Here is a 25,767-nt window from a genome sequence, read left to right on the forward strand (position 1 = left end):
TCGGAAGTGCTTCATATCCTCGTCTATGAGAAACACTTCATTTCATTTGCACGCCTGCAGCAAAGTCAAGCCACATTGCAAAGCATTAAATACATTCCCATGCATATTCATATTGCACATCAGGTGGATGCAGCAGGCTTTCTTCAAGCAGACGGAAAAGTACAGATAGGGTTTATTCTAATAATGAGTTTTTGCTGTACAGAAGATAATTGAATGTACTGCATTTCTAGAGGGTTCTTTTTCTGAACTAATATATTCTCTATATCCTCGGCTCCTTCAAGAGAATAAGCAGAAGAGCAGGGAGGACATTGATCATGATGGTTTTCAGTAACAGACACTAGAGTGAAAACATTTGAAATATAAGCCCTACCCCGAAGATATGCCGTAGCTGCAGAAAAAAAAAGTATACATCACCTAGAAGCGCTGTCTGCCTCAGCTTCTTCTCGGTCCCTGGCGGTCTTCTTCTTCATCTCTTCTGGCCAGGGATTTAAAAAATCCCTGCCTCCTGGAAGTGGTGGCTGTGATTGGCTGACACTTAGTCAATCACAGCCAGCACTTGATGATGAATGGCTGTGATTGGTTCATCGAGCGCTGGTTGTGATTGGCGAAGCGTCAGCCAATCACAGCCAGCGCTTCCAGGAGGTGGGGATTTTTCAATCCCCGGCCAGAAGAGATGAAGAAAAACCATGACGGGGACCGAGAGGAAGCTGCAGTAGCACTGAACATCGCTTCTAAGGTGATGTATGTGTTTTTTTTTTCCTGCAGCTAGGGCTTAGTTTAGGCTTTGACGGTAGGATTTCCTACTGTCAAAGTTGCATCGCACCACACGAAAATCGCGTTTTCATGCGATGCATCAGAGAGGAAGGCACCATAGGGAAACATGGGCAACAAAACCTCACAACTCGCAGGCATATTGCCAAACCCGCAGGTTTTTGTGTTGGGTTGTTGGATGCTACAAAACATCACATGTGTGAAGGAACCCATAGGAAAACATGGGCTTCACATACATGGGATTTCTAGCATTGTCGCAATGCGACAGAATCACGCGACCTTGTCACCAACCAATAATAGACACAGGCATGCGGGGTATCTAATTAAAGAATCAACATATTGCTGTGATCACAAACGGACTCATGCCCCCAGAGTATGCGACCACCATACACTTCTGGGAGCATGTCATGTGACCATCACATGACAGCCATCGGGTCATAAGATAGATAGATGTATGTACACTTATGACCCAATGCCTGTCATGTGATGGTCATGTGACATGCTCCAACCTTTTTGGAATAGGGGTTGTGTATGTATAAACATACATACATAGGCCCAATACCCAAAAAGTTGGGATGCTGTGTAAAATACATCTAAAGAAAAAAGAATGTAATGATTTAGAAATCTCATATAACCATATTTTATTCACAATAGAGCCCATATTAGAAGGCCATAGCCAGGTCTACTATTGTGTAGTATCCGTGCTTCTTTTTACAACAGTCTGTAAATGTCTGGAAAGTGAGGAAACTAATTCTAGGAGCTTTGGGAGAGGAATGTTGTCCCATTTTTGTCTGATTTAGCTGTTCCATAGTCTTGGTTCTTCTTAGATAGATTTTTCATTTCATAATGCACCAAATGTTTTCTATTGCTGAGAGGTCTGGACTTCAGTTGGCCTGTTCCGCACCCAGACTCTTCTTCTGTGAAGCCATGCTGTTGTGATGGATGCAGTATGTGGTTTACCATTGTCTTGCTGAAACATGCAAGGCCTTCCCTGAAAGAGACATTGTCTATATGGGGGCATATGTTGTTGTAAACCTCTATATACTGCTCAGTATTGAAGCTGCCCACGCCATAGGCACTAATGCAAACCTATACTATCAGAGATGCAGGGTTTTGTACTGTGCGCTGATAACAAGCTGAATATGTATACAAACATAGGCACACAGGGTAGTCCAAAAATGTATATGAAAGATTATAAAGTCAGTGTCTATTAACATACAGTTCATTCATTCATATAGAAATTCTAATTCACTTTCAGAAAGCTAAGAAACCGCTGTGTAGAATTTGTATCAATGGACAGAGCCAAACTCCGAGACTTAGGCCTCATGTCCACGGGGAAAATAAGAATTAAAATCCGTAGCGTTTTTCCTGCACGCGGCTCCGCGCCCTATAGGAATGCATTCACCACCCGTGGGTAGATAAATACCCGCAGATGGTATTTAAAAGTGAATTAAAAAATTTCTGGAGCATGAAAAAAAATGGACATGCTCCATTTTAGTGCGGATCACGCGTGCGGGAGCTCATAGAGCACATAGCTCAATTGATCTCCCGCATGAAAAATAAAAGACAATTACAGTGCATCCGCAGCTCAAATCCGCGTTACAAATCCGCAGCGGATCTGATTTTCCCCATGGACATGAGGCCTTCCGAGTAGTTTTACAAGCTGTAGTAGTGAATACTAAATGTGCTGTTCTTAGAAGAAATCTACACATCGATACATTCATTATACGTGAATGTCGCTCACGTACGTAAATGCTGTTTTTAAAAATATGCTAAAGCCAGAAAGTTGTAGCCTGCGTGTAATGAGATGTCATAAATCAGCAAAGTGTATATGAATTAACAGGTGTATTCCATCACCATCGAAATAACGGGACATCATTTCACTGGGTAGATAAATCTACCTGTCAGTGTTGGCATGAATGTCATGCATATGTAACATTTCCCAGTCAGTGCTATTTCTTATTGGCTGCACGTATAGAGGCAGAATTCATTATGAATTACTTTATGTACGTATCGTCTGCGAGATTCACAGGGGCTCACACCTTTGTTGTATTAGATAGTGCAGCACTGTGTCGCTTCCCAGGATAATTCGCAGGACTTGTGGGTATTAGATTACTTTTACGCATAGCTTGTCAGGCTTTCAAATTAATTACTGTAACAATGGCAGGACTTACACATGATGTTAATCCAGTCATATCTTCACATTGAGTCTCGGCAAAAGGTATTACTAGTCAAATTACTGTTGAATGTTAAATGTAGATTTATTCAGCCAGAGTTAATTATAATCTCTATTTAGTCTTCAGTGATACATTCTTGCTATACTTATTCTAGCAGAGGACATTAATTTTTATTCTTGTATAAAGGTGAATGCAATAATCTTGGATTAGATGATGGATTATTGTAATGCGATTTTCCGTCAGAATTGCAATTTGCTGGGATCTGTTACTTTCAATAAGTGGATTTTGGGACATATGATTACTGAATAATAAGGCAAAATACTAGGAGTCATTTAAAGAACTGCAAAACTGGAACCCATCTGATATTTTGTTAAATAAAACTGTTTTCAATAGATGACAGCCATTTGTGGTCATATACTGAACCTTCGCTTTATAACCGCCATTGTAAAATTAAAAGACAGTCCATGAAGATAACCCCACATATCACAGGCTTTTTGGAAAACTGTAATGGGTTTTAAGAAGAGGCCCAAAAGTGTTGGACCAACATAATAAGAAAATAAAGATAAACATGTCAATAATACCAGTAGGGCTCTGTTTAACATAGCAACATAGTATGTTAGGCCGAAAAAAGACATATGTCAATGTAGTTCAGCCTATTTTCCTTATAGGTTTTTAGTGCTTCTTTGCTACCTTCTTGTTTTAGTAGTTTAAATGCGTTCTTTTTCCTCTTTAGGCCGCCTGTCCATGGCTGCGATGGAATACAGCGAGCGGTTTTCTGCCGCAGCGGAGTACTAAAAGTCACCGCGATGAGCGTATCTTAATGATAGGTTAATCTCAGAGAATTGCGACAAATCACGGCATGCCACAATTTTTAGACGCGAGTGGAAAATCACTATGGATTTCCCGCTTGCCTGGCTGCGCTTTCCATAGTTATCCTATGGAAAGCCTTTCAAGAGTGACCCGCGTGCGATTTATCGCCGCAGATCATGCTATGAAATATCGCCTGTGACAGCCAAGCCTATTGCCCCCTTTACATCTTTATTGAGCCGCATTGGTATTCTCCTATTCTCAGTATATATCAGTCCGCTCGATTCCTCTTGCTCTATAACATACTGCCAGCAGTTTTGGCAGTATGACAGGTTCCGTTTAAAGGGGTTATTCAACTTCTAGCTGTTTTGCTGCAGGAAGCAGACAGCTCCATAAATTGTGTTGTGGCCCAGGCTGGTATTGCAGGATGAGACGTATTTTTTTCAATAGGGTCCAGCTTGCAGTACCAACCCGGGGCACTGCACAATGTTCAAAGCTGTCTACTTTCTAAGGCCTTAGTCAGACGGGCGTTTTTTTGCGCGATTTGCGCATGCGCATGCATCCGGCGATTTTTTAAAACCATTGCTTTGCAATGGTATCGGACACATGAGCGCTTTTTATGCGCTCGTCCGATAAATTATGGAACAGAAATCGCAGATCGCACCTATCTGCGATCTGCGATTCCTGTTCTCTTCTCTATATGCGCTCAATGGGGCCGGCGGCAGCAGCGCCGACCCCATTGAGAACATATAGAAGACAAATCATTCTTCTCTGCCACAGCTGTAACAGCTGTGACAGAGAAGAACGATGTTTGCCCATTGAATTTAACGGAGCCGGCAATACAGCGCTGAGCCAATCAGGGGGCAGGTCTGACTCACACCCCTTCACACCCACTGCAGGCCGGCTGCGCGGAACTCAGGCTGCCGGGAGCAGGTCAGTATGTATATATTTTTTATTTTAACACTTTTCTGGATGAATTGCAGGGAAGGGCTTATACATTTAAGCCCTTCTCGACAATTCATCCCACACTCGCCCGCAGCGCATTGCTTTCAATGGAGTCGGCTGTATTGCCGGCTCCATTGAATGCAATGCGCTGGACAGCTCCAGCTCGTTTCTAATGAAACGCAGCTAGGAGCAGATTTTCGGGCGATTTTCGGGCACCGGTCACGCGATTTGCGGATGCGCATCCGTCATGCGATCCGCAAATCGCGCGAAAAAACGCCCGTCTGACTAAGGCCTAAAGCTAAACAGCTAAAAGTGGGACAACTATTCCCATCTTTAGCTGTTTTAAGCATCTGAATAACCAAAAATAGCTTTTTCCTTTGGGGTACTTAGCATGGGCTGCTTTGCTTTTACACACACCTGGTCAGTTTTTATATTCCATGGAGTATCTTTGAGAGAAAGCAGAAGGGCTTTTATGAATTTCATAGACAAATATAATAAAAATATGAACTTGACTTTTGTGGTTTTCAATGGGTTATATTTAGGTAACTGTGTACAATAAACTAAAGGCCCATTTAGACACAACAATTATTGCTCAAAAGTTGCTCAAAAGTCATCTTTTGAGCGATAATTGTTGTGTGCATTTACAGGGCAAGATGATCGCTCAAAATTTGCTCAAATAGCAGTTTGAGTGACAGTTTTGAGCGTTCACTTTGCATAAGTGTATAAATGAAGGTTCAGGCTGTATGCAGAAGACAAGCGGTACCGCTATCTTCTGCATACGGATGTTGTCTTCTCGGAGCGCTCAGCTGATACCCAGCTGAGTGCTCCGAGCGGGGTTTGCAGAATACAGCTGGAGCACTGTCTTCTACATACTCCTGCTGTGTTCTCTGAGCAGGATACCAGCTGAAAAAATAGTATCAGCAGTATCCCGCTGAGAAGTCAACGTGTGGCACTGATAAGGCTCATCGTTCTCTTTCAGCTAGCTGAAAAACAACGATGAACGACTCGTTAACAAAAACTGCACGATGTCCGTGCAGTTAGACTCAACGATTCTCGCCCAAAAGACGGCTTTGAGCGATTTTCGAGTGAGAATCATTGGGTCTAAATGAGTCTTAACACAGAGTAGCAGACTTTGTAACAAAGCCCCAGTCATAATTGCTATGCACTTTCTTGAACCACAAATAGTCAAAATAAATGTTTAGGACAGTGTTTCCCATGCACAGTTTTGCCAATTTCCTGTTCCGAGAAGTCTGCTAATAACATGTAGTGGCTACTTAAAGGGGTTGTCCCGCGAAACAAAGTGGGGGTATACACTTCTGTATGGCCATATTAATGCACTTTGTAATGTACATTGTGCATTAATTATGAGCCATACAGAAGTTATTCACTTACCTGTTCCGTTGCTAGCGTCCCCGTCTCCATGGTGCCGTCTAATCTTCAGCGTCTAATCGCCCGATTAGACGCGCTTGCGCAGTCCGGTCTTCTTCTTTTCTGAATGGGGCCGCTCGTGCCGGAGAGCGGCTCCTCGTAGCTCCGCCCCGTCACGTGTGCCGATTCCAGCCAATCAGGAGGCTGGAATCAGCAATGGACCGCACAGAAGACCTGCGGTCCACCGAGGGTGAAGATCCCAGCGGCCATCTTCACAAGGTAAGTCAGAAGTCGCCGGAGCGCGGGGATTCGGGTAAGTACTGGACGGTTTGTTTTTTTTAAGTCCCTGCATCGGGTTTGTCTCGCGCCGAACGGGGGGGCTATTGAAAAAAAAAACAACCCGTTTCGGCGCGGGACAACCCCTTTAATGTTATAGGCACGTGATTGTCATTGAGAGGGAAGCTCTCACTGCTCCTTTCACCATTTTTCTAGCTATTAGTGAGACTTTTATTACAATTACAACAAAAGGTAAGTGAACCCTTAGGAACCACCTGGATTTCTGCATTGATTACTAATAATATGTGGTCTTAGTATTGTTATCTAAGTCATAATTATAGACAAACATCAGCTGAGTAAACTAATAAGAGATGAACAGTTGCACTGTTTATGTTTTTTATTGAGCTCATTGAGTAAACATTCACAGTGCTGGGAGAAAAGGCAGCATGTTTACCAAATGTTTCCTGTAGCTGCAAATAAGGTTTACACAATGCTGACGAGGAATTTGAAACATTCAAAATTCTTGCAGATATGTTTGAGCTCATCAATATTTCTAGGATGCCTTTCATGCACAGTCCTCTTCAGGTCATGCCACACAGCTCACTAGGGTTAAAGGGCTTATCCAGGCAGCGCCCACTGGGATACATTGGGGTCAGAGCAGAAGCATTGCTCTGACCCCTATGTAGTGGATGGCACTCGTAATTGCAGGCGCATCTCTCATTGAAATCACTTAGACTCCAGCTTCTAGTAGCAAGTGCAGCTCCCACTGCCTGGATAACTCTTTAAGGCCAGGACTCTTGCTTGTGCAATCAATGAAGACAAAAAATGTTTCTTGGCACAACCCAGCAGGAAGGAATGTCCACCAGTTTAACTGGACATAAAACTTTATTGTGTTTGATACACATTACAACCTTGAAATGAGACCTCAGCTGTTCCACTGCCATAACCAGTTGAGGAGTTTGAAAAAACTGCCCTGAGTACCAACCATTTACCAGTTTGAGGTCATAGACTACTGCCCATATGTTCTCTAAATGTTTTAATACACCTTAGAATTCATCGTAATCTCAATGATTGCAAGGTGTCAGGCGACGAGGCAGCAAAGAAGCCCCAAACCATGAAGTTGGGATGAGGTTTTGGGGATGATGTTCAGTGTACTTTTTCACCCATACACAACATTGTACAGTTCTATTAAAAAGTTCTACCTTGTCTCATCTTTCCATAGAACATTTTCTCAGAAGCATTGTGGAACATCCAGGTGATCGCGGCCAAACTAGAGATGCGCTGCAATAATTTTTTGGGGATAGTAGCAGGTTATTTTGTGGTGTCCTTCCACTGTTAGACCATAACAATGACTACCATAAGGCTTTGAACAACTGGTAATAGCTTGTATAAGGGCCAAAAGTGTGAAACCAAAATAATGAGTAAAATAAATGTAATCAGGAATTCTATTATTGTTCAGTGTTTAATAGTGGACATTTAAACAGAGGCTTCTGCAGTTTATAGAGTTTTCTGTAGGTCTTTTGCGATCACCTGTGGATTCTTTCTCACTTCTTCAGGATTGCTCATTCTGCCCTTGAGATGATCTCTTGATTTGCAGATAATTTGTGTAGCTGTGGATGGGTATATGCCCAGTAGCCTTTTTTTCAGCATCATGCATCTTTATGGGCTCCTTCACACAGGCATATTTGCGCACGCAAAAATTGCATGCTCAATACGCAGAGAATAGAACCCACTGATTTCAATGGGTTTGTTCGCATTTCTGTATTTTGCACATGCATTTCGGGACGCGCAAGAAAACCTTGCAGAATGCTCTACATTTATGCAGGTTTGCACACCAAAGGTCCCCATAGAAGTCAATGGAAAGTGCACAATACATAAGGAGATGCGTTATATGCTGCGTAATACTGCTGGAACACATCCATAACTAATTAGCTATATTAAGTGATGCGTCTTCTTTGCCGTGCACAAATAAACATGCCCTGTAGGTAGAAAAAGTACAGTGAAATACGCTGATACATATGTGAAAAGCATCACTCGTTTCACAAAAACACAGCACTGAGGTGCGAGCAAATGCGCATGAGCCCGTGTTAAGGAGCCCTTTAGCGCATTTTCTAAAGTTGTTTCTATCAAGGTATGATTTACACTAACAAATCTTTTTTGAGAAAAAACAGATATGTCAGTAATCAGGCTCTGTGTGCCTTTATTTAATGGGCAAAGCACCTGTGAAACCCACACTTGCCGTGTCATCTGCTAAAGGCCTCGTTCACAAGAGCCTGGTTTTAGCGCAGAACAGGCACGTGAAAAAATGGCATCTAACAGAACCAATGGTTTTCTACAGAAACGTTCAGATGAAATTATTTTAGATGTGCAGAAAACTGGCACCTAACAAAGATAGAACATGTGACTGCAATGCACGCATCAAGGGTTCATGCTGCATGAAAAGATAGGACCTGACCTATCTTTGGTGTGTGATGCGCTGGAGTTTCCATAGACTCCTATGGGAGCAGGACAAAAGGGGAGGGGGGAGGGAGTTTAGCTGTTAACCACACTCGGAAAAGACAGGTGTCTGTAGTTTAGACATTAGAAGTCATTAGGAGGATTTCTACCAACCGAGGGAATTCCGAACAACCTCGCATTTTTCCTGCAACACGTAGCTCCCAATCGTGTGAATGGGCAATTTCACCACTAATTAAACTCGGGACTTGATAGCTGGAATATGCCCATTGACACTATTTTTCGTGCAGTTAGTTACAATTTTTTTCACAGGCCTATTCTTTGCTAAAACCACGCTCATGTGAACGAGGCCTAACAAACATCTTTTGCCAATTAGCAAAAAGGGAAGAAGTTATTTACTTACATTTTCTCCCTGTACTGTAGAAATGTACTCAGTGTACTCAATAAAATATATATATCGTACAACACTGTGTGTTATTAGTATACTTAGATTCGGTTTGTCTGTACTTGTGACTTAGATAACAATCAGCCTTGATTTTATTAGTAATCAACGCAAAAAGTCAAGTAAATCCAAAGGGTTCACTTACTTTTTCTTGCAACTATAGTTTCTATTATCCAAACGACAGCTTTTGAGTGATAGCCATTGCATGTAACTGCTCGCCCATCCTGCACTTACTGTGCACTCTTCGTTCATCACTAACTTCAGGTCAGCATGAAATCTGTTGTCCCTGATAAGAGGGATGGCATGCTGTGTTCTTCACAGGCAGCGCTGATAGAATTATATGCAGCCGGCAGCCCACGTCAAAACAAAAATGATGTATTTAGAGAACAGACCACCCGCATGCAAATAAAGCTAGTTAGCTACTAATGGGCTGCTTAGCCCATTAGTAGCTAATGCAAAATGGTCGCTCAAAACTGTCAGTTTCTGCCGAATTTTGAGCGATCATCTTTGCGTGTAAATGGGGCTTCAGGCTTTAGTCACACCACATTTTTGGGATTCAGCCTAGATGATATGTTTGGTTAGCTATTTGCGTGAATCACATTGACTTCTAAGGCTCTTTGGCTATTTCCGTCTTCTGACTACCACAGACCACCGCATTCAAAGTGGTGCAGGCCCTAACTCAGGATAGGTGTATGACCCAGAACACAACTATCAGGCCATTTTAACGCGGCTGAAAAAAAATCGCTCGAAATCTGTGTGTTGCAAGACGCACAAATCTCACATGAATATGAACGCTGGAGGATCACTACTTCCCCAAAGTTATGCAAAGTAGTTTTGATATAAAGACACCTCGCATCTGCTGGGATATCACAAATTTGGCGACCACAATATCAGGCCGTGATTCATGGCACGATATCGCACTCGCCCGTCTGAAGTTAGCCTCAGACCTTCATGACATATTCTGTGGATGTGCTACCGAAGTTTGAAGTGGGAATATACCTCTACATTGCTAATAATGAAACAGTCAACAAAATGCCTGGGAGAACAAGGATAATTGTCCATTTCACCTACACAAAGTATGTTCTAAAGTTTTCCCTATACTGTAAATTACGTGTTATTAGTTCTAAGGCATTGCTCACATGCGGTGCTCTCAGGGTATTTCTACTATGGATTTTTGCCATGTTTTATGTAGTGTTTTGTGTAAATACGGCAGGAGAAATCAGTGTCCGAAATGATTACTGTGAAAGTATGATAATCGCCATAATCATAAAGCATCGCCATAATCATTCCCGTATTGTTCTCTGCATTGATAATGAATTAGCAGAGTTATTCCCTAGTAAAGCTGCACAGACAATAGATGAATGCCGGCAGATCCTGCTCATTTGGGTGAAATTTGCTGACAACCTAAGGCCTGCTTCACATGGATGATTTCATACAGCAAATTGACATGTGTCAAAAACTCGCATCTAATAGTTACAATGGTTTCCTATGCAAACCTTCAGATGAGCGATTTGTAGCCGTGTCAAAAAATTGCACCAAAATAAGGAAATCAGCAGTGGAATTCAGCGACTGAGATTTCCTGCTGCGTGAAAAAATATTTCTTGACCTCAGAGACGTAACTTGAAGCTCCTAGGCCCCAATGCAAAACCTGTAGCAGGGCCCCCAACTATAATGCTTTATTCATAGTACTGGGCTCCCTATATGGAGAAGAGAGGCCTTATGGGCCCTGTTAGGCTCCTGGGCCCGGGTGCAACCGCCTCCCCTGCATCTCCAATAGTTACACTCCTGTTAACCTATTTTGTTGCAGAAAATTGCAAAAGCCTCCATAGACTCCCATGGGAGTCTAATGTGAGGCGGCCGGCAAAGACTTATTAATTCCCCAGCAGCGGTGAGACTGGAGCTTCCCTGCAGGGGAGATGAAGAAAATTCTACAGGGAAACCCTGGTCTCACTGCTGCTGGGGGATTCCTCCAGCCCCACTGAGATGAAGGGATGCCCCGAGGAGAAGGGGGTTTCCCCAGGGCTTTCCTTTATCCATCTCTCTCCTTCTCGCAGAGCGGCAGCACCTTTTTGCTCTAACACGCAGCTCCCAATCGTGTGAATGGCCAATATCACAGCTAATTAGCTTGGCACTTAGCGGGATAGCGAGACATTGTCCGTTCATACGATTTTCTGCTGCACTAGCTGCAAATGTTTTCACGATAACTCCTGCATTATTTTATCTGTGTGAAAGAGGGATAAGCAGTATTTCCCAACTCCCAGTCCCCAGGACCTCCAACAGGTCATGTTTTTAGGATATCCTATAGTACGAACAACTGTGACAATGTCTGAGGCACCGACAATAATTACATCACCTGTGCAACACTGAGGAAATCCTGAAAACATGACCTGTTGGCGGTCCCTGAGGACTGGAGTTGGGAAACAGTGATCTAAAGTAGGTGATAGCGGCATTCATGTTCATGGACAGAGCTATGCTATGAATGTAGCTAGCTTTGCAGGTACATGTATTCAGAGTCAGTAGGTCTACAGAAATTGTATTAATGTGATATACATTTTCTTATTTTCTGGTTTTCCCTTATTTTGGACAACTGTTTCCTGTATACAAGATCCCTTGCCTGCACATTTTTTCCATTTCTGACTACAGCATTGTTAGCTTCACCGTCAGCCTCAGTGACAGAATGGCTTGCAGTAGTGCAGAAGACTGTTCCAAAAGAGGAACCAAATGTCTAACCACAGGGAGGGTATAATCCATTTAATAACTCTCTGCGTGCACATGGTGCCCAGCTGAACTCATCCTTATGGAGGCTTCTCCCTTATTTTCTTTCTCCTGATCTGCTTAATATTATTGTGCTTACAGTGAATCTAACTAAAGAACTTCTTGTAGCTAATCTGAGCCAACGTATATTATCTTGAAAATGCAAAATTATTTGCCAGTGACGACAAATTGCTCTGTTTCATTATATGTTGCAAATGAGATTAGGCTGAAGCTGTATATTGTATTCTTCCACCCGGAGGCGTAACTTGAAGCTCCCGGGCCCCAATGCAAAACCTGTAACAGGGCCCCCAACTATAATGCTTGATTCATAGTACTGGGCTCCCTATATGGAGAAGAGAGGCCTTATGGGCCCCCTAAGGCTCCTGGACCCGGGTGCAACCGCATCCCCTGCACCCTCTATAGTTACGCCCCTGCTTCCGCCAGTGAACACCTTCCACCTATTGCAGAGTTTATAACACACGTTATCCATTGATGGCTTGCTCCTTCTCCTACTAGGACAATTGTATCTGTAATTATATTTCTGGAGTAGCTTTTATAACACCACCTTCATGAAATAAACTTTTTCTTAAGGCTGCCTGTCCACGGGCGGGTTTTCATTGCGTTCCCCGCGGCGATAATCTGGCCGCGGGGAACGCAGTGAAAGCTCTCCATAGCAACGCTATGGAGAGCGCTTCCCCCCTGTCCACGAGCGGAGAATCATTGCGATTCTCCACTCGTGGCCGGCAATTCGCAGCATGCTGCAATTTGCAGCGGTTCTCCGCGGTCAGCCTATCTGTCAGATAGGCTGACAGCGGAGATCCATCTGTCGGCTCCTATTCCCGGGCGGCAGCCTAACTTTCACTAGTGTTCTTTCTGTTTTATTCTTACATAGTGTTTATATTTCTAGTGTAACAGTTCTAACATATCTTTTCTTATAACTCTGTGATGAGTTATTTTCCTGTTACTCCTCCTGGAAATGTATAATTATATTAACAACTGAGGGCTACGATTATTATTGTCAATGGGAAGTGTTCCTACAGACTCCAAAGGTGCCTTTACAGGGAACAACTGCCGGAATCATGAGCGTCCGACAGCTGTCCTGCCGACTATCACTCCTGGGCTTTCACACAAGAGTGGTAGTCGTTCAGGGAATTGAGGCAAAGCGCCTGGAGATCTTTCAGCCACCTGCCTTTATTCATTGCAAACAGGGGCGTAACTATGGGGGATGCAGTTGCACCCGGGCCCAGGAGCCTTAGGGGGCGCATAAGGCTCATATCCTCCATACAGTAAGTCTAATACTATGAATAAATCATTATAGTTGGGGGCCCTGCTACAGACGTTGCACTGGGGCCCAGGAGCTTCAAGTTACGTCTCTGATTGCAAACATAGATGAACGACTGCCTGTTTAAACAGGTAAAGAGTTGCTTGTTTTTTGAGTGAGCTAAGTTAGCGTTTTCTCGCTTAGTGTCCGGTTGGTGGGAGCGAGTACATGGGACAACTATCCCCTGAATTCATTGTTTGCAGTGCTAATTCGGGCAATTATTGCCTCCTGTAAAGGTACCTTAAGGGCACTTTCACATAAGTGTATTACAAGTGCATTTTTGTGTGCTTATTGTCCCGGCCAGACTGTGGCTTTACATCGCAGTCTATGATACTGTGAATTATGGTCAAGACTGGGACTATCTTCAATAATACAGGCACAAAAATGTAATATGCTCATGTGAAAACAATCTAACACTGTGTTTGGTGATGCACAATATTGATAAGTAGAATAGCAATGCCCATTCGTTATTTTATTAATGTATTTCCAGGAGGAATAAGAGAGGAACAGCACAATGCAAAGTTCTAAGAAAAGATGTGCAAACATTATTATTTCATGAAGAATACAAGTATTTTCCAAAACATATATTTTAGGAGAGCTGGATGTCCTATCCTGATGGGAGCTCTTTAATTATGGAAGGGTTGGCTACTAAAAAAATACCCTGCAGAAATGTGCAAAGAGTAAAATACTAAATTGAGAAGTAAAAAAGGAAAAATGTCAATTTTTTTCCCATGAACGTTTGTAGAGCTACAGACATTAATCTTTTCAGTAACCTCAGCAGTCATAAGACTTTTATTAAGAACACATATGGACATATAACATATCTACTGGAAGCAGAAGCCGGCTCTAGTGTGCAGAGCCCAACAATGTGCGCTCAGCCTAGAGATGTACAGTAATACCAGACGCCATCATTTGTTTAGTATTGTGCCTTTAGCTTCCAACTATGGCTCCTTGACTCACTAGAGGGTGTCAGAGCTACTATAATGGAGCTCAGCAGCCAGTTTTTGAAGTCCAGGCTTTAATATATGCAGAAATCAAAGGGTGTAAGACTGTCCATAGAGTTTTGTTACTGGAAATCTGAAACAACATTGTATGCAAATTGACATTTGGTTTGAATTGCTCATTGCTTAGAATATTGTGTTGGACCTTAATGAAATTTAACGCTAAAAACGCTCACTGTTGTCCTCATCCACTCTCAGCTTGATTACTGCAACTCTTTGCTGATCGGCTTCTCCCACGCCAGACTCTACCCTCTCCAATCCATCCTGAATGCGGCAGCCAGGCTCATCTTCCTGTCCAGCCGCTATTCGGACGCCTCTGCCCTGTGCCGGTCACTGCACTGGCTGCCCGTCAAATAAAGAATTCAATTTAAACTCACCATCCTCATTTACAAAGCCCTCCACAGCACCGCGCCGCCCTACATTTCTTCCCTCATTTCAATCCACCACCCAGTCCGCACCCTCAGCTCCGCTAACAAAATCAAATTAAGCACCCCTTTAATACGAACCTCTCATTCCCGCCTCCAAGACTTGTCCAGAGCAGCACCTGTCTTCTGGACCGCGCTACCCAAAACTATCCGGGCAATCACTGACACACAAAATTTTAGGCGTGCTCTAAAAACGCATCTCTTCAGGGAGGCATACCACATCTCCTTAGCCAAACCCCTCTGTACTCCCACCTGATAATATGCTCCCTGTCCTACTGACTGCAATCCCTGCTAGCTGCAATCAACCGCCCCCTGCAGTCATAACTATTCAGCCACTATACGGTTTATGTCTCACCGTTGTCTGTATGTATAGCATCCCTCACTCTCCACCTCACCATGCACATCTCCAGCCCCTTTACCTTCTGTATCACCCCACTGTTTATAGTATGTAAGCTCGTTGGAGCAGGACCCTCACCCCTACTGTTTCCATCAACTGATTATTACATGTAACTGTGGTCTTGTTTCTGTTCCCCCTGTTTTGTAAGCGCTGTGGAATATGTTGGCGCTATATAAAAAGAGGTTATTATTGATGTTTATGTAGACCAGGGGCGCACAACTCTTTTGGTGTCAGGACCGCATTTGTCATATTGTTTTATTTTGAGGGGCTGCAAAATTTTTAAGCTGCTCACAACACAATCTCTTGCCCCAATACATAATATCCATCTCCAGAGATCCATGTCTCACCTCACAGTCCGCCCTACAGACCCATGTTTTCCCTCCCCTATATAGAACCGCTTCTTCCTTACAGCACTTTCTCTTCCAAACAGAAAAATCATCCCCTCAAAACAGAACGTCTTCACTCACATCAAAATCCCCCCAAGCACAGAAGTATGTCTTTCCTCCCAGCACAATCTCCTTCCCACCCCTCGTCGCTCTTACAGCCCCTCACACACTGACAGGTGCTGCTCCGTGAGCTCTGTCCTCAGCTGTGAAGCAAAGCACTCATTGGGTAATATAGGCTCCTGGCACACAAGTGTTGCTTACAAGCGTGTGACAGGAGCCTGTATTAATCAATGAACGTTGCTTCACAGCTGAGGAAAGTACTGATTACAGCCTCGGGCTCAGAGATCTGCACACAGGAGCACAGCTGATCACACAGGCGGGCCATGAGCTGTATTTCTATCAAGCAGGGCAGGGGACACAGACCATGGCTTGTACACCCTGATGTAGAGCCTTTCACTCTAGGAATCAGTTCTGGTTCACAGAACACACTTTACCAATGTGATCTCACCAGTATGTATGATGTATCAGAATATTATGCAGGGACGGACTGGGCTAGGAGGGACAAGTACTACTGGGTCAGCCCCCAGAGACATTTTACGGCCATGCAACCCCTTTTCAACATTCACAGCAAGGCAGGACCACACACAGACTTCCATAGAGCACCTCTTCTTATGGCGAACACACACACTTCGACAGAGCGCCTCCGTGGTGAACATTAAGAGATAGTGACTACTGTCTCTATATATATGTAAAATAGAAAATGACCCACTGCCAACACCAATCTAAATCGTCGCCATATGCGCCATGTAATTGGAGACTATCCAGATTATTTATCAAAATGTCCAAAACAAAATGAGGAACGCATTCCTGCACTTTATTTTAGCGTAAATGTACTAATTTTAAAAATAAACAACTATAAATTAAAAATAAAAAAACTTTTTTAGCTTTTTACCCCTAATAAAACTAAAAAAAAAAAGAATAAAATAGTGCCATAAAACCACCACATGGGTTTGGACTGAAACACTCTGGTCCTTACGGAGTTAAGCAATAGTGGAGCTCCTTTGTGACCATCATTATCACTTTAAGGAGTTTTCCAGGCATTTTTTTTACTAATGACCAATCCTCAGGATACATCATCAATAGCTGATTAGTTGCCGTCTACTACTAGGGACCCCTCCTGTCCACCACTAAGGCTCAGTACTCTGGCAAAAGACAGAGTACAGCGCAGAAGCAGATTACTTTGACCCTTGTGTGGTGGATGGGGCTGGTAATTGTAGGTGCAGCTGTCATTGATTTTAATGGGTGCTGTGCCTGCAATTACCAGCACCACCCACTACACAGGGGTTGAAGCTATCTACTTCCACTCCGCACCTTATGTGTTTTGCCATGTAATAGCGGGTACCTGAAAAGTTGATCAGTCGGGGTCCCAAGTGGCAGATCTCCTCTCAACAACTATTGATGACGTAACCTCAGGATAGATAAAGAAAGTATCCCAGCAGCACTTAGACTACACCACTCCTGTGGACGGATCGCTTTCAAAGGAATGCACCAGCCATCCAGAGCCAGACCACCTCCGTAATGTATCATCAATCCATAAAGAATATGGCAGCATCCATAGGTGCATTAACGCATAATACATTTTATTTTCCCATAGTAAAATGAAGCAACGTTTCTGTCAGCAATTTGACCTTTGTCGCTTCATTTTACTATGGGAGAATAAAACGTATTATGCTTTAATGCACCTATGGATGCTTCCATATTCTTTATGGATTGGTAACCTCAGGATAGGTCATCAATAAAACAATGCTTGGAAAACTCTTATAATTGGTAATGATGACCACAGGGATTTTGGTTCTGGGGCTGTATTTATGGCATCTACATGTTTCTGGTACTGTATTTATGTTATAAGCTTGGTTCTAGTACTTTATATAATGAGCTTGAATTTACTATGCGTCTTCATTCATACAGCAGATGTTTGACCTGGATTTAGATGCAGATTCTGCACAGATATCAATGGCAGAATTTACACCATTTTAGTAATCTATGGATTACTATGAAAATTTGAGCTGCAGTCCACAGAATTCAGATTTTTTTACACTCACATTTTGAAGGCCATATTGCACAAAAAAAGAAGTGACATGCCAATTCTTGGTGCTGAAACTGCATTGGGAGGCAGCACGCACATTTGCCCTATTGACTGGGGCTAAATCTGGATGTGCATGAAAATCCGTGATAGAACTTCTATGCTCAGTCTTGGAGTTTTACCATGGACAATTCCAGTGTGGACATGACAGTTGGAAAACTGTGTGAAAACACCCTAAGAATGGGCTTCTAGTCATGGGCTAGTGCTATGTGCTTTCCCCCCAGGCTAAAGTTTTCCAGCCAGCCCCTGATTCTTGGAGTTGTCCTATTAGGAACGATGCATTGCACATGTACATGGATATCATAGAGGACATACCCTGCCCTTTACCCCACCACCACCACTTTGCACTACACGGAGTAGAGAGCTGATACAATGAAGACTGTAGAGAACTTAGTGCCACAAAAGATGACATGCTTGCCTATTCATGTGAATCATCTCCATGTTACACCACATTTTCCCTACATAATAGCTGATTGCCAGGGGTTTCAGCTAACTGACGAAAAACACTTACCGATCTCTAATGGGTTCTCATTTAGAAAAGAGATTATCCAGACAGGTCATCCTCTTTAAGTTATTAGACTCCCATAAATCCCAACTTGTAAAATATTTTGTCTTTTATTGCAAAGTTTTAGGCATTCGGTTCCATGCAGATAACTGCCCTGCCTAAAGTATCCTGACTACAGTATAAGTTAAACGGAATGTGTTTGCCTGACAAGGATGTTGTAAACTTTTCCTCTGAATGGGACTGGTAGATGTTTGTGCCTGTGAAATGAAAACCTTATCGCTGGAATCTTTGCAAGACAGCAAATAATAATGATTAACCCTCCACTCTGCTACTGTCGCCTCTGGTGTGGCAGTTAACAATGCCCAATAAAAGTGATTTAATCATGCTGTACTGGCTGGTAGTGTAATATCCAATGCAATTGCTTTTATATATCACGGATCATATAAATTATGTTCATTGGAGAGGGAGAAATAAAGAGCTGTATATACACATTATAGATCACAATGAATTTTGTCAATAAAACAGCATTTACCTTCATGTACAAGATATATGGGTAATAGTATTGGGTAAATAGACTTTGCTAAGGTGCGCAGAATTTGGAATGCTGTGTGACAGCTCTGTTCCTGAAGTACTTGCGAATTCTTTTAAGCTATCAGGAACATAGAGACGGGAAACGATCGAATACATATTTTGACACAGTTTTAAAAACGTCATATCTTTATAGTATTACATCTCTTTTCATTACGGTGTACTTAGTGATAGTATGTAAAAAGAGACTCTTTATGAGGAATAGTGCTGGAAATACACTTAGGAAGGTTAAGTGCATAGTAATCAAAATTTTTTGATACCACATCATTTTTAAGCCCTGGTGCTACTCTCAGCTCTGGAAACGTGGGTGCAAGTGAGGGAAGGTTGCGGGTTGCCCTTTCCTGTCTTGTTTTAGTTCAGCATGCCAAACACCTTATTAACCCTTTTCAATCCAATTTGTATCCTGGTTTTCCTAGGGGGCTTACTCTTTTTCTGCCGTTATACAATTGCGCTATATGCTGGCTAAAGCCAGTACTGCATGAGGTGACTCACTGGATAGGCTCCGACAGCAGAGAGGCTGGCAATATACAGTAAGGGACCCCCAACGGACGTCTTCCAACATCGGAGCTGTACAGCCTTAAATCATAATGTCTTTAGACGTCAGACAGTGGATTGGAAAGGGTTAAAAAGGCTGAGATTGAGAAAAAAGGTTGACATCATTATTGTTGTCCATTGGATTTGTCTAGCATTGCAGCTCAGCCCCCCACATTAGAAAGGGACGGAGTTGGAATTTTAGGTATAGCTCATGGACAATAGTGGTGCTGTTTCTGATAAAAGGGAGACCCTTTTTACCTATTTATATTTTAATCTCATACAACCCCTTTAAAGTTGTCTTAGCAGCTTCATAAAACATTGTAGTAACAATAAGCTTTTGAAAGATGAAAATATCAATTTTGATTTGTTAGAGTTTGTTAACCTTAATTTCCTCTTTTTTCCTTTCCACAGTGACAGAAAGTCGGGTGACTATGGACAGTATACAACGGTTCTCATCCGTCCCGGTGTATCTACCAGTGAGCTATCATATTTGTAATTCTGAAGTTTCTTTCTTCCTTAAAGAAGCCAATCAAGATCTCATGAAAAACTCAAGCTTACAGTCCCGAACTGAACCACTTTTCATATACAAAGCCAAGGTGCCACCGGCAATAAATGCCACCTATGGACCCTATTCAGCAGAAAAAAATGTGCCAAAAAATGTGATAATTACCTCAAGTACTTTCAGTTCTACCAACAGATTCACATTTAACTGGCACTTAAAATCCCATATAATAGAAAGCTCTATATATTCTGACAAACCCAAAGTGCAGGCTTTATTTTATATTACAGGAAAGGACTGGGAGGACTATCATTCATCAGAGATTTTACCATGTGTCAGAATGGTCGCTGTCTTAGAAAACCGAGAACTTTCAGCTAGCTGTCGACTGAAAGGCAAGCTAGGGTTATGTGTGGCAGAGCTAGAGTTCCAACCTACTTGGTTAAGCACATCTCCTCCCACGGATGCTCATGTATTCTCAGTTCCTCCACAAGGAATACCAGTTGAACTGCACTATGTTATCTATACCACCAGAGAAGATGAAGAATGTTCTTCAGAGGAAACAAAATGGTCAAATAGGATTCAACCCAACAAAGACACTGACCAAAAAGTCTCAAATTCAATGGAAAGATTTGGCAGTGTAATTGTTTATCCCACTCAAGACACCATGAGAATGTCTGTGCTCCTAGTGGATAACAATATTCAGATTCGATATCCATCGGGTCCGGTGAAAGTTGGAGACGTCGTAACATTCTTTGTATCAGTGGCAGGAAGCTCAATGATCCATCAGTTCATGTTGAGGTATGTTGTATGAAGTAAGCTGAGGTTTTGTCATGGTGGTATTCATGTGTACATCATTTATTGTATGATTCAGGGTTTGTTATCAGGTTCACAAAAACCCATATTTTATAGCTTGTCACTGGATACCAGACAAATGTCAAAATTCTGGTGTTCTGATTTTCCTTTGTTCATTGAATACTACCTTTAGATCACATCATTGAACAACAATGCATAGTTACATGGGCAGAAAAATGAACAGATCCATCAAGTTCAACCCTTCTAGATCAACAATACGACTTTTTAAACAAAGGATGACTATGTTTATTTTTTTATGTCAATAATTTTTTAAAGGTTGCATTAAGAAGATAATACCATAACAATCAACCTTTCATTTTAGTACAAATGTTGAAATCTGATTTATCAGTAGAGATGACTATGTTTATTTACTATGCCACATAACCACTCCCTGTTCATGGAAATAGCTGAAAGGTGATTACAACCTTCCTCTGATTTGTAATTACTGGATAGTAGTATGATTATGGTCCTTCCTGTGAGTAGAAACCACATCATCCCTTCTCTGTTACTTTTCTTCAGTTTTCCCATAATCAAACTATTACTTACAAGTTTCAATCAGCTCCTCCCTTCTCCTAAATGAGTTGTTCATAATTTGTTTTTAAGGCCTCATGTCCACAGGGAAAATCAGGCCCGCCGCGAATGCTTCATGAAGAATCCCGCAGCGGGTCCCTCCTTTCCAGCGGACATGAGGCCTAAAAAGAAGATTTTACTTATCTGTCCAGACGCTGCGGATCTTCTTTCTTCGGCCCGGCGGATGTGCTCGGCACTCCATTCTTTTTTCTGAACTCCTGCTCTCCCACGCCGGAGAGCAGAAATTCAGCTGCGGGTGTGCTGCGGATCCGGACGGCTTCCATAGGCTTCAATAGAAGCCTGCGGGAGCCGTCCCCGCGGGAGACCCGAACTTAAAATGCAGCATGCTCCGCGTGTTTTCCCGCACACGCAATCCGCGCCTCAGGGGAAAATTACATCTGCAGGTATTTTAGTACCTGTGGGTGTCCAATGCATCCCTATGGGGTGAGGATCACGCGTGCGGGACACCCGCTGCGGATCTGTCCCCGAGGACATGAGGCCTTAATGTGTAAGAGCAGGAAATGTGCTAAGATAAAAAAATAACCATTAATCACCTATTCCCCTGCTGCTCCAACTATGATGCTCCTGTGATTCCCGCCAGTGTTTGTTTACCTTACTGGAGCGATGATGTGCTGTACATCTATGTGATTGCTGCAGCCAATCACTGGCCCTAGCTGATTTGTGCCGTACATGTAAAGCATCACCGCTGAGGCCAATAAACGGCTGCAGTGGTCACGTGGATGTACGCCATTTTTTGCTGTAATATTAATTTAAGAAAATCAGGATTGCTTAAGTAAACATCTTATGTAACCCCTCAGTGAATTGCCCCTTTTATGCCCTAAAAACCATCCAATTATTCAGGTTTTTGTCATCATCGCATTCCTGAAGCCATACGTTTTTAATTTTTCCATTGATATAGCCTTATGGGGGCTTGCTTTTTGCGAGACAAATGTATTTTTTAATGACATCATTTTTGGGAACATATAATGTATTGTATAACTTTCATTATTTTTTTTGTAGTTGGGGCGTGAATTAAAAAACATTCCATCATTGTTTTTTATTTCATTTTGATGGCATTCAGCATGCAGAATAAATAATGCGATAACATTGTTCTCCTGGTCAGCACGATTCCAGCAATTACAAGTTTTTTTTTAAGCAGATCATTTCTATTGAAGTTCTGTTTTTGAATACAATTCCCCCTTAATTTCTACAAATTTATACATGCATAAGCATAATATACATAAAACATTATTACCTTACCCAAACAATGCAATCAATTCTAAAAATATTTAAACAAATCATAATCTCACCCTTCTCCAACAAAAAAAACAACAATTATTTAGACACAAAAAAAAAGAAAAGAAAACGTAACTCTTCTCCAACTTCTCACTTCTCTCCCTCACCCTCTCTAAGTCCCATCAACTTTTCTACAATACCTCAATTCAACCAGCACTCAATAAGAATGATCTATTATATATCTAATAGCATCTTCCCCAAATTTCCTTAAACTTGGGGTTCCTTTAGACCTGCCGATTTCTTGTTTGAATGAGCTAACAGTTCCAGAGTTTGCTCCTTCACTCGGGCAGCCTGTTTATACCGGCAGATACATCGTTGGCTTGTTCCAACGAGAAATGTTTCAGTGGTTCACATTGACTGCATAAGTGAATGAGAACGACTGAAGGATCAGTATTTAAACTGAACGTTTAGTGAATGAGACATTGGTGATTTTTATGCCTGCATAAAATGAACTAAAAGTGAATGGTTTGTTGTTCGATCGAATGATTATTGTTCATTTTTGCTCGTTTAAACAATTTTTTTGAACAAGTATATAACCTCTCCTATCTTTAGGACCAAATCTTCTACCATTGGAGGGCAGGCTGCATCCAACGGGCAGTAATCAGCTTCTGTGCCTGATACTATGCTCTCCGAAATCACCAAAAAAGATCCTCATCAGGCCCATCAACAATATCCAGTGCATAAATTCTGAGATTAAGACCAATATTGACAAGATATATTTTTTAATGATCTCTAGTACCCATTCCAAAATTAATGCAATTTTACACAATCCTAGACCATATGCATTTGATCTGCACCATCAATATAACATTTCAGACAGCCTAAGTTTAGTCTAATAGCCATGTTAAACAACTTTTATGGAGTACAATAAACTCTATGCAGTAAATACAATTGCGATACTCATTGACTTCCAGATAGAGATATGATTGAAATTTTATCCAACACTCCAGCCGATTTATCGTCACTAATATGGCCTAAATCTTTTTACCATTTTACTTTTATTGGGAATTGCTGTAAATAGTAAGAAACAGTATGTGACGATACCAAATTTGTGGTGATTTTCTTTTGTACATAATAAAGGGGAAAAGGTGAGGTTTTGCCTTTTTTTAGCTTCATTTTTAAAATATATATTACTATTTTTTTTCACACTTTTTATATATGTCCCATTATGCCATTAATTTTTATCACTGGTATAACATACTGCTGTACTGCAGTACAGCAATGTATTATATTGGTCTATGAGCTACCTTAGGCCACCACAGATGGCAGACCAGAGGCAATCTTCAAGTCCCTGGGTGCCATAGAAACCCATCAGGGTTCTGTGATATCATTATGGGGGTCCAATGGGTGACAGCGAGAGCCCCAACCCTCCATCAGCCTTCTTCGGCCACGCTTGCATTAACTGCAGCATGTAAAGGGTTACACAGTGGAGATCGGCAGTTTCTGTGATCCCCACCATTAGACCAGGTCCTTAGCTGTCGCCAGACAGACGGGTCACTGTTACTAGTGGCACTGGAGGCTGGTATTCTGATGCAGGGCTGTAGAAAAGGTGCTGTATCAGAATAAAGCCCATTAATGACCACCTTAATGGCTAGTCAACTAAGAGGTTAAGCAATCCTGTTTATCTGATTCAAGGTCTTGAATTGACCGAAATGCCAAATGAACTTAAAGTCTAAATAATATTTTTACAATATTGATGAATGCCATATTTTTCTTCATTATACTAATATATTAGATTTTTTGACTGTTAAGTACAGAACAATATCGATTTTAGATAATTAATTCCTTTGTACAAGAAAGGATGCTTACTGGGCCAAAGCGAGTATGGGGTATTGCTAGTATGTTCATATGATCATCAACAGGAAAGTGGCTGTGATCAACAGAATCATTCCCATTGTAACTGATAGGATTAGGGAAACCTTCGATTCTGCCAGGTTACTCTATTAGTTCCATTACAGCATCGTGATCACCAGCCTTAAAGTCCTTTTTCATGGAGTAATTTGCTTCAGTAGATGAGTGCCAATAAATGACATTGGCGCTCATCTACCCAGCTTTTACTTGGGTCGATTCAGACTTTGTTGGACGTCCTCCATGAAGAAGATATAGTAACAGGCATCACAAATAATAAATTAGTAATCGATGGTATAGGGCGCTGAAGAAATGTGTCAAGCTGGCAACTGAACCAAGTAGAAATGCGACACTCCAAGACATTTCATACACCCACTAATAAATTTTGGCAAGAATATAAGAGTTATTACATCAATAGGATAAAAATCACAAATAAAAAGAAGCATAGACAAATTAAAAAAAACTTTAAAACAGATTGGTATAATTTAGGCTTTGTTCACATCCGTGTTTGGGGCTCCATTTGGGGCCTCTGTCACTCATTTCCATTGAAGTCCTGGAAAAAACAGAAACAGGAACCAAATAGACCGCATTGTAGTCAGTGGGCTATGTTCAGCACCATTCGGTTCCATCATAACATTGATTACTTCAGCCAGTAGATTCCATTTTCCTAATCCCATAATGGAGCATGAAGACAGAACCCACAATGCTAATGTGAATTGAAGTCCCAAGTGTTTTTAATTTGTGCCTCCATAGCAAATCATCGCTATTGACAGCACACCCCCCATTCACATGGGAGATGTACAGCTGACAATAATGATTTTTTTCAAGTACATGAAAAATGGGATCAGCAGTCAAACAATAGCTTAACCCCTTGAGTGGCACGCCCGGAAATTTTCCGGGACGAGCTCCACTGCTCATGGCGACATAGCCCGGAAGATTTCCGGGCTATGTATCACTATGGGAGCTGCAGAGCACAATGCCACAAGCTGTGACAGTGTGCTCTGCCTGCACAGACCCACAGAGAACAAAGCAGGACATTGAGAAGCAAGAAGATATTGTCGATATGCCGGCAATCTCCTGCTTTGTTTACAGGTTGCCATAGAGACCATCGGCTTGTCAGAAGCAAGCCGATGGTCTCTGTGGCAGGGAGAGCTTGGTGCTTGGCTGTGAGAGGACAGCTAGGTACCTGCTCTTACAGCAGAGATCAGAGAAAACCTCCGATCTCTGCTGTGTTAACCCTTTACATGCGGCAGTCTATGTGACTGCAGCATGTAAAGGGCTGTCACTGCAGCATGTAAGGGGCTGTCACCATCGGACCCCCGGAATGTGATCAGGGGGTCCTGATGGGTCCCTGTGGAAGTCCCCTAAAGGGACAAAAAAAAAAATTAAAAAAAAAAAAAGTAAAAAC

The 25,767-nt window shown here is 42.1% G+C and overlaps 1 protein-coding gene across 1 annotated transcript in view; it reads left to right on the forward strand.

The window, feature by feature from the left end:
- The window catches only part of TMEM132B (transmembrane protein 132B), a 593,064-nt gene that overhangs the window by 121,671 nt on the left and 445,626 nt on the right, over positions 1-25,767 (forward strand). Inside the window, exon 2 of the mRNA XM_066603397.1 lies at positions 19,706-20,591. Within this exon, the coding sequence (XP_066459494.1) occupies positions 19,726-20,591 (866 nt within the window). The 5' untranslated portion in view covers positions 19,706-19,725. The remainder of the gene's footprint in view (positions 1-19,705; positions 20,592-25,767) is intronic.

The sequence above is a fragment of the Eleutherodactylus coqui genome, chromosome 5 (genome assembly GCF_035609145.1).
Source record: "Eleutherodactylus coqui strain aEleCoq1 chromosome 5, aEleCoq1.hap1, whole genome shotgun sequence".
Taxonomy (NCBI): Eukaryota; Metazoa; Chordata; class Amphibia; order Anura; family Eleutherodactylidae; genus Eleutherodactylus; species Eleutherodactylus coqui.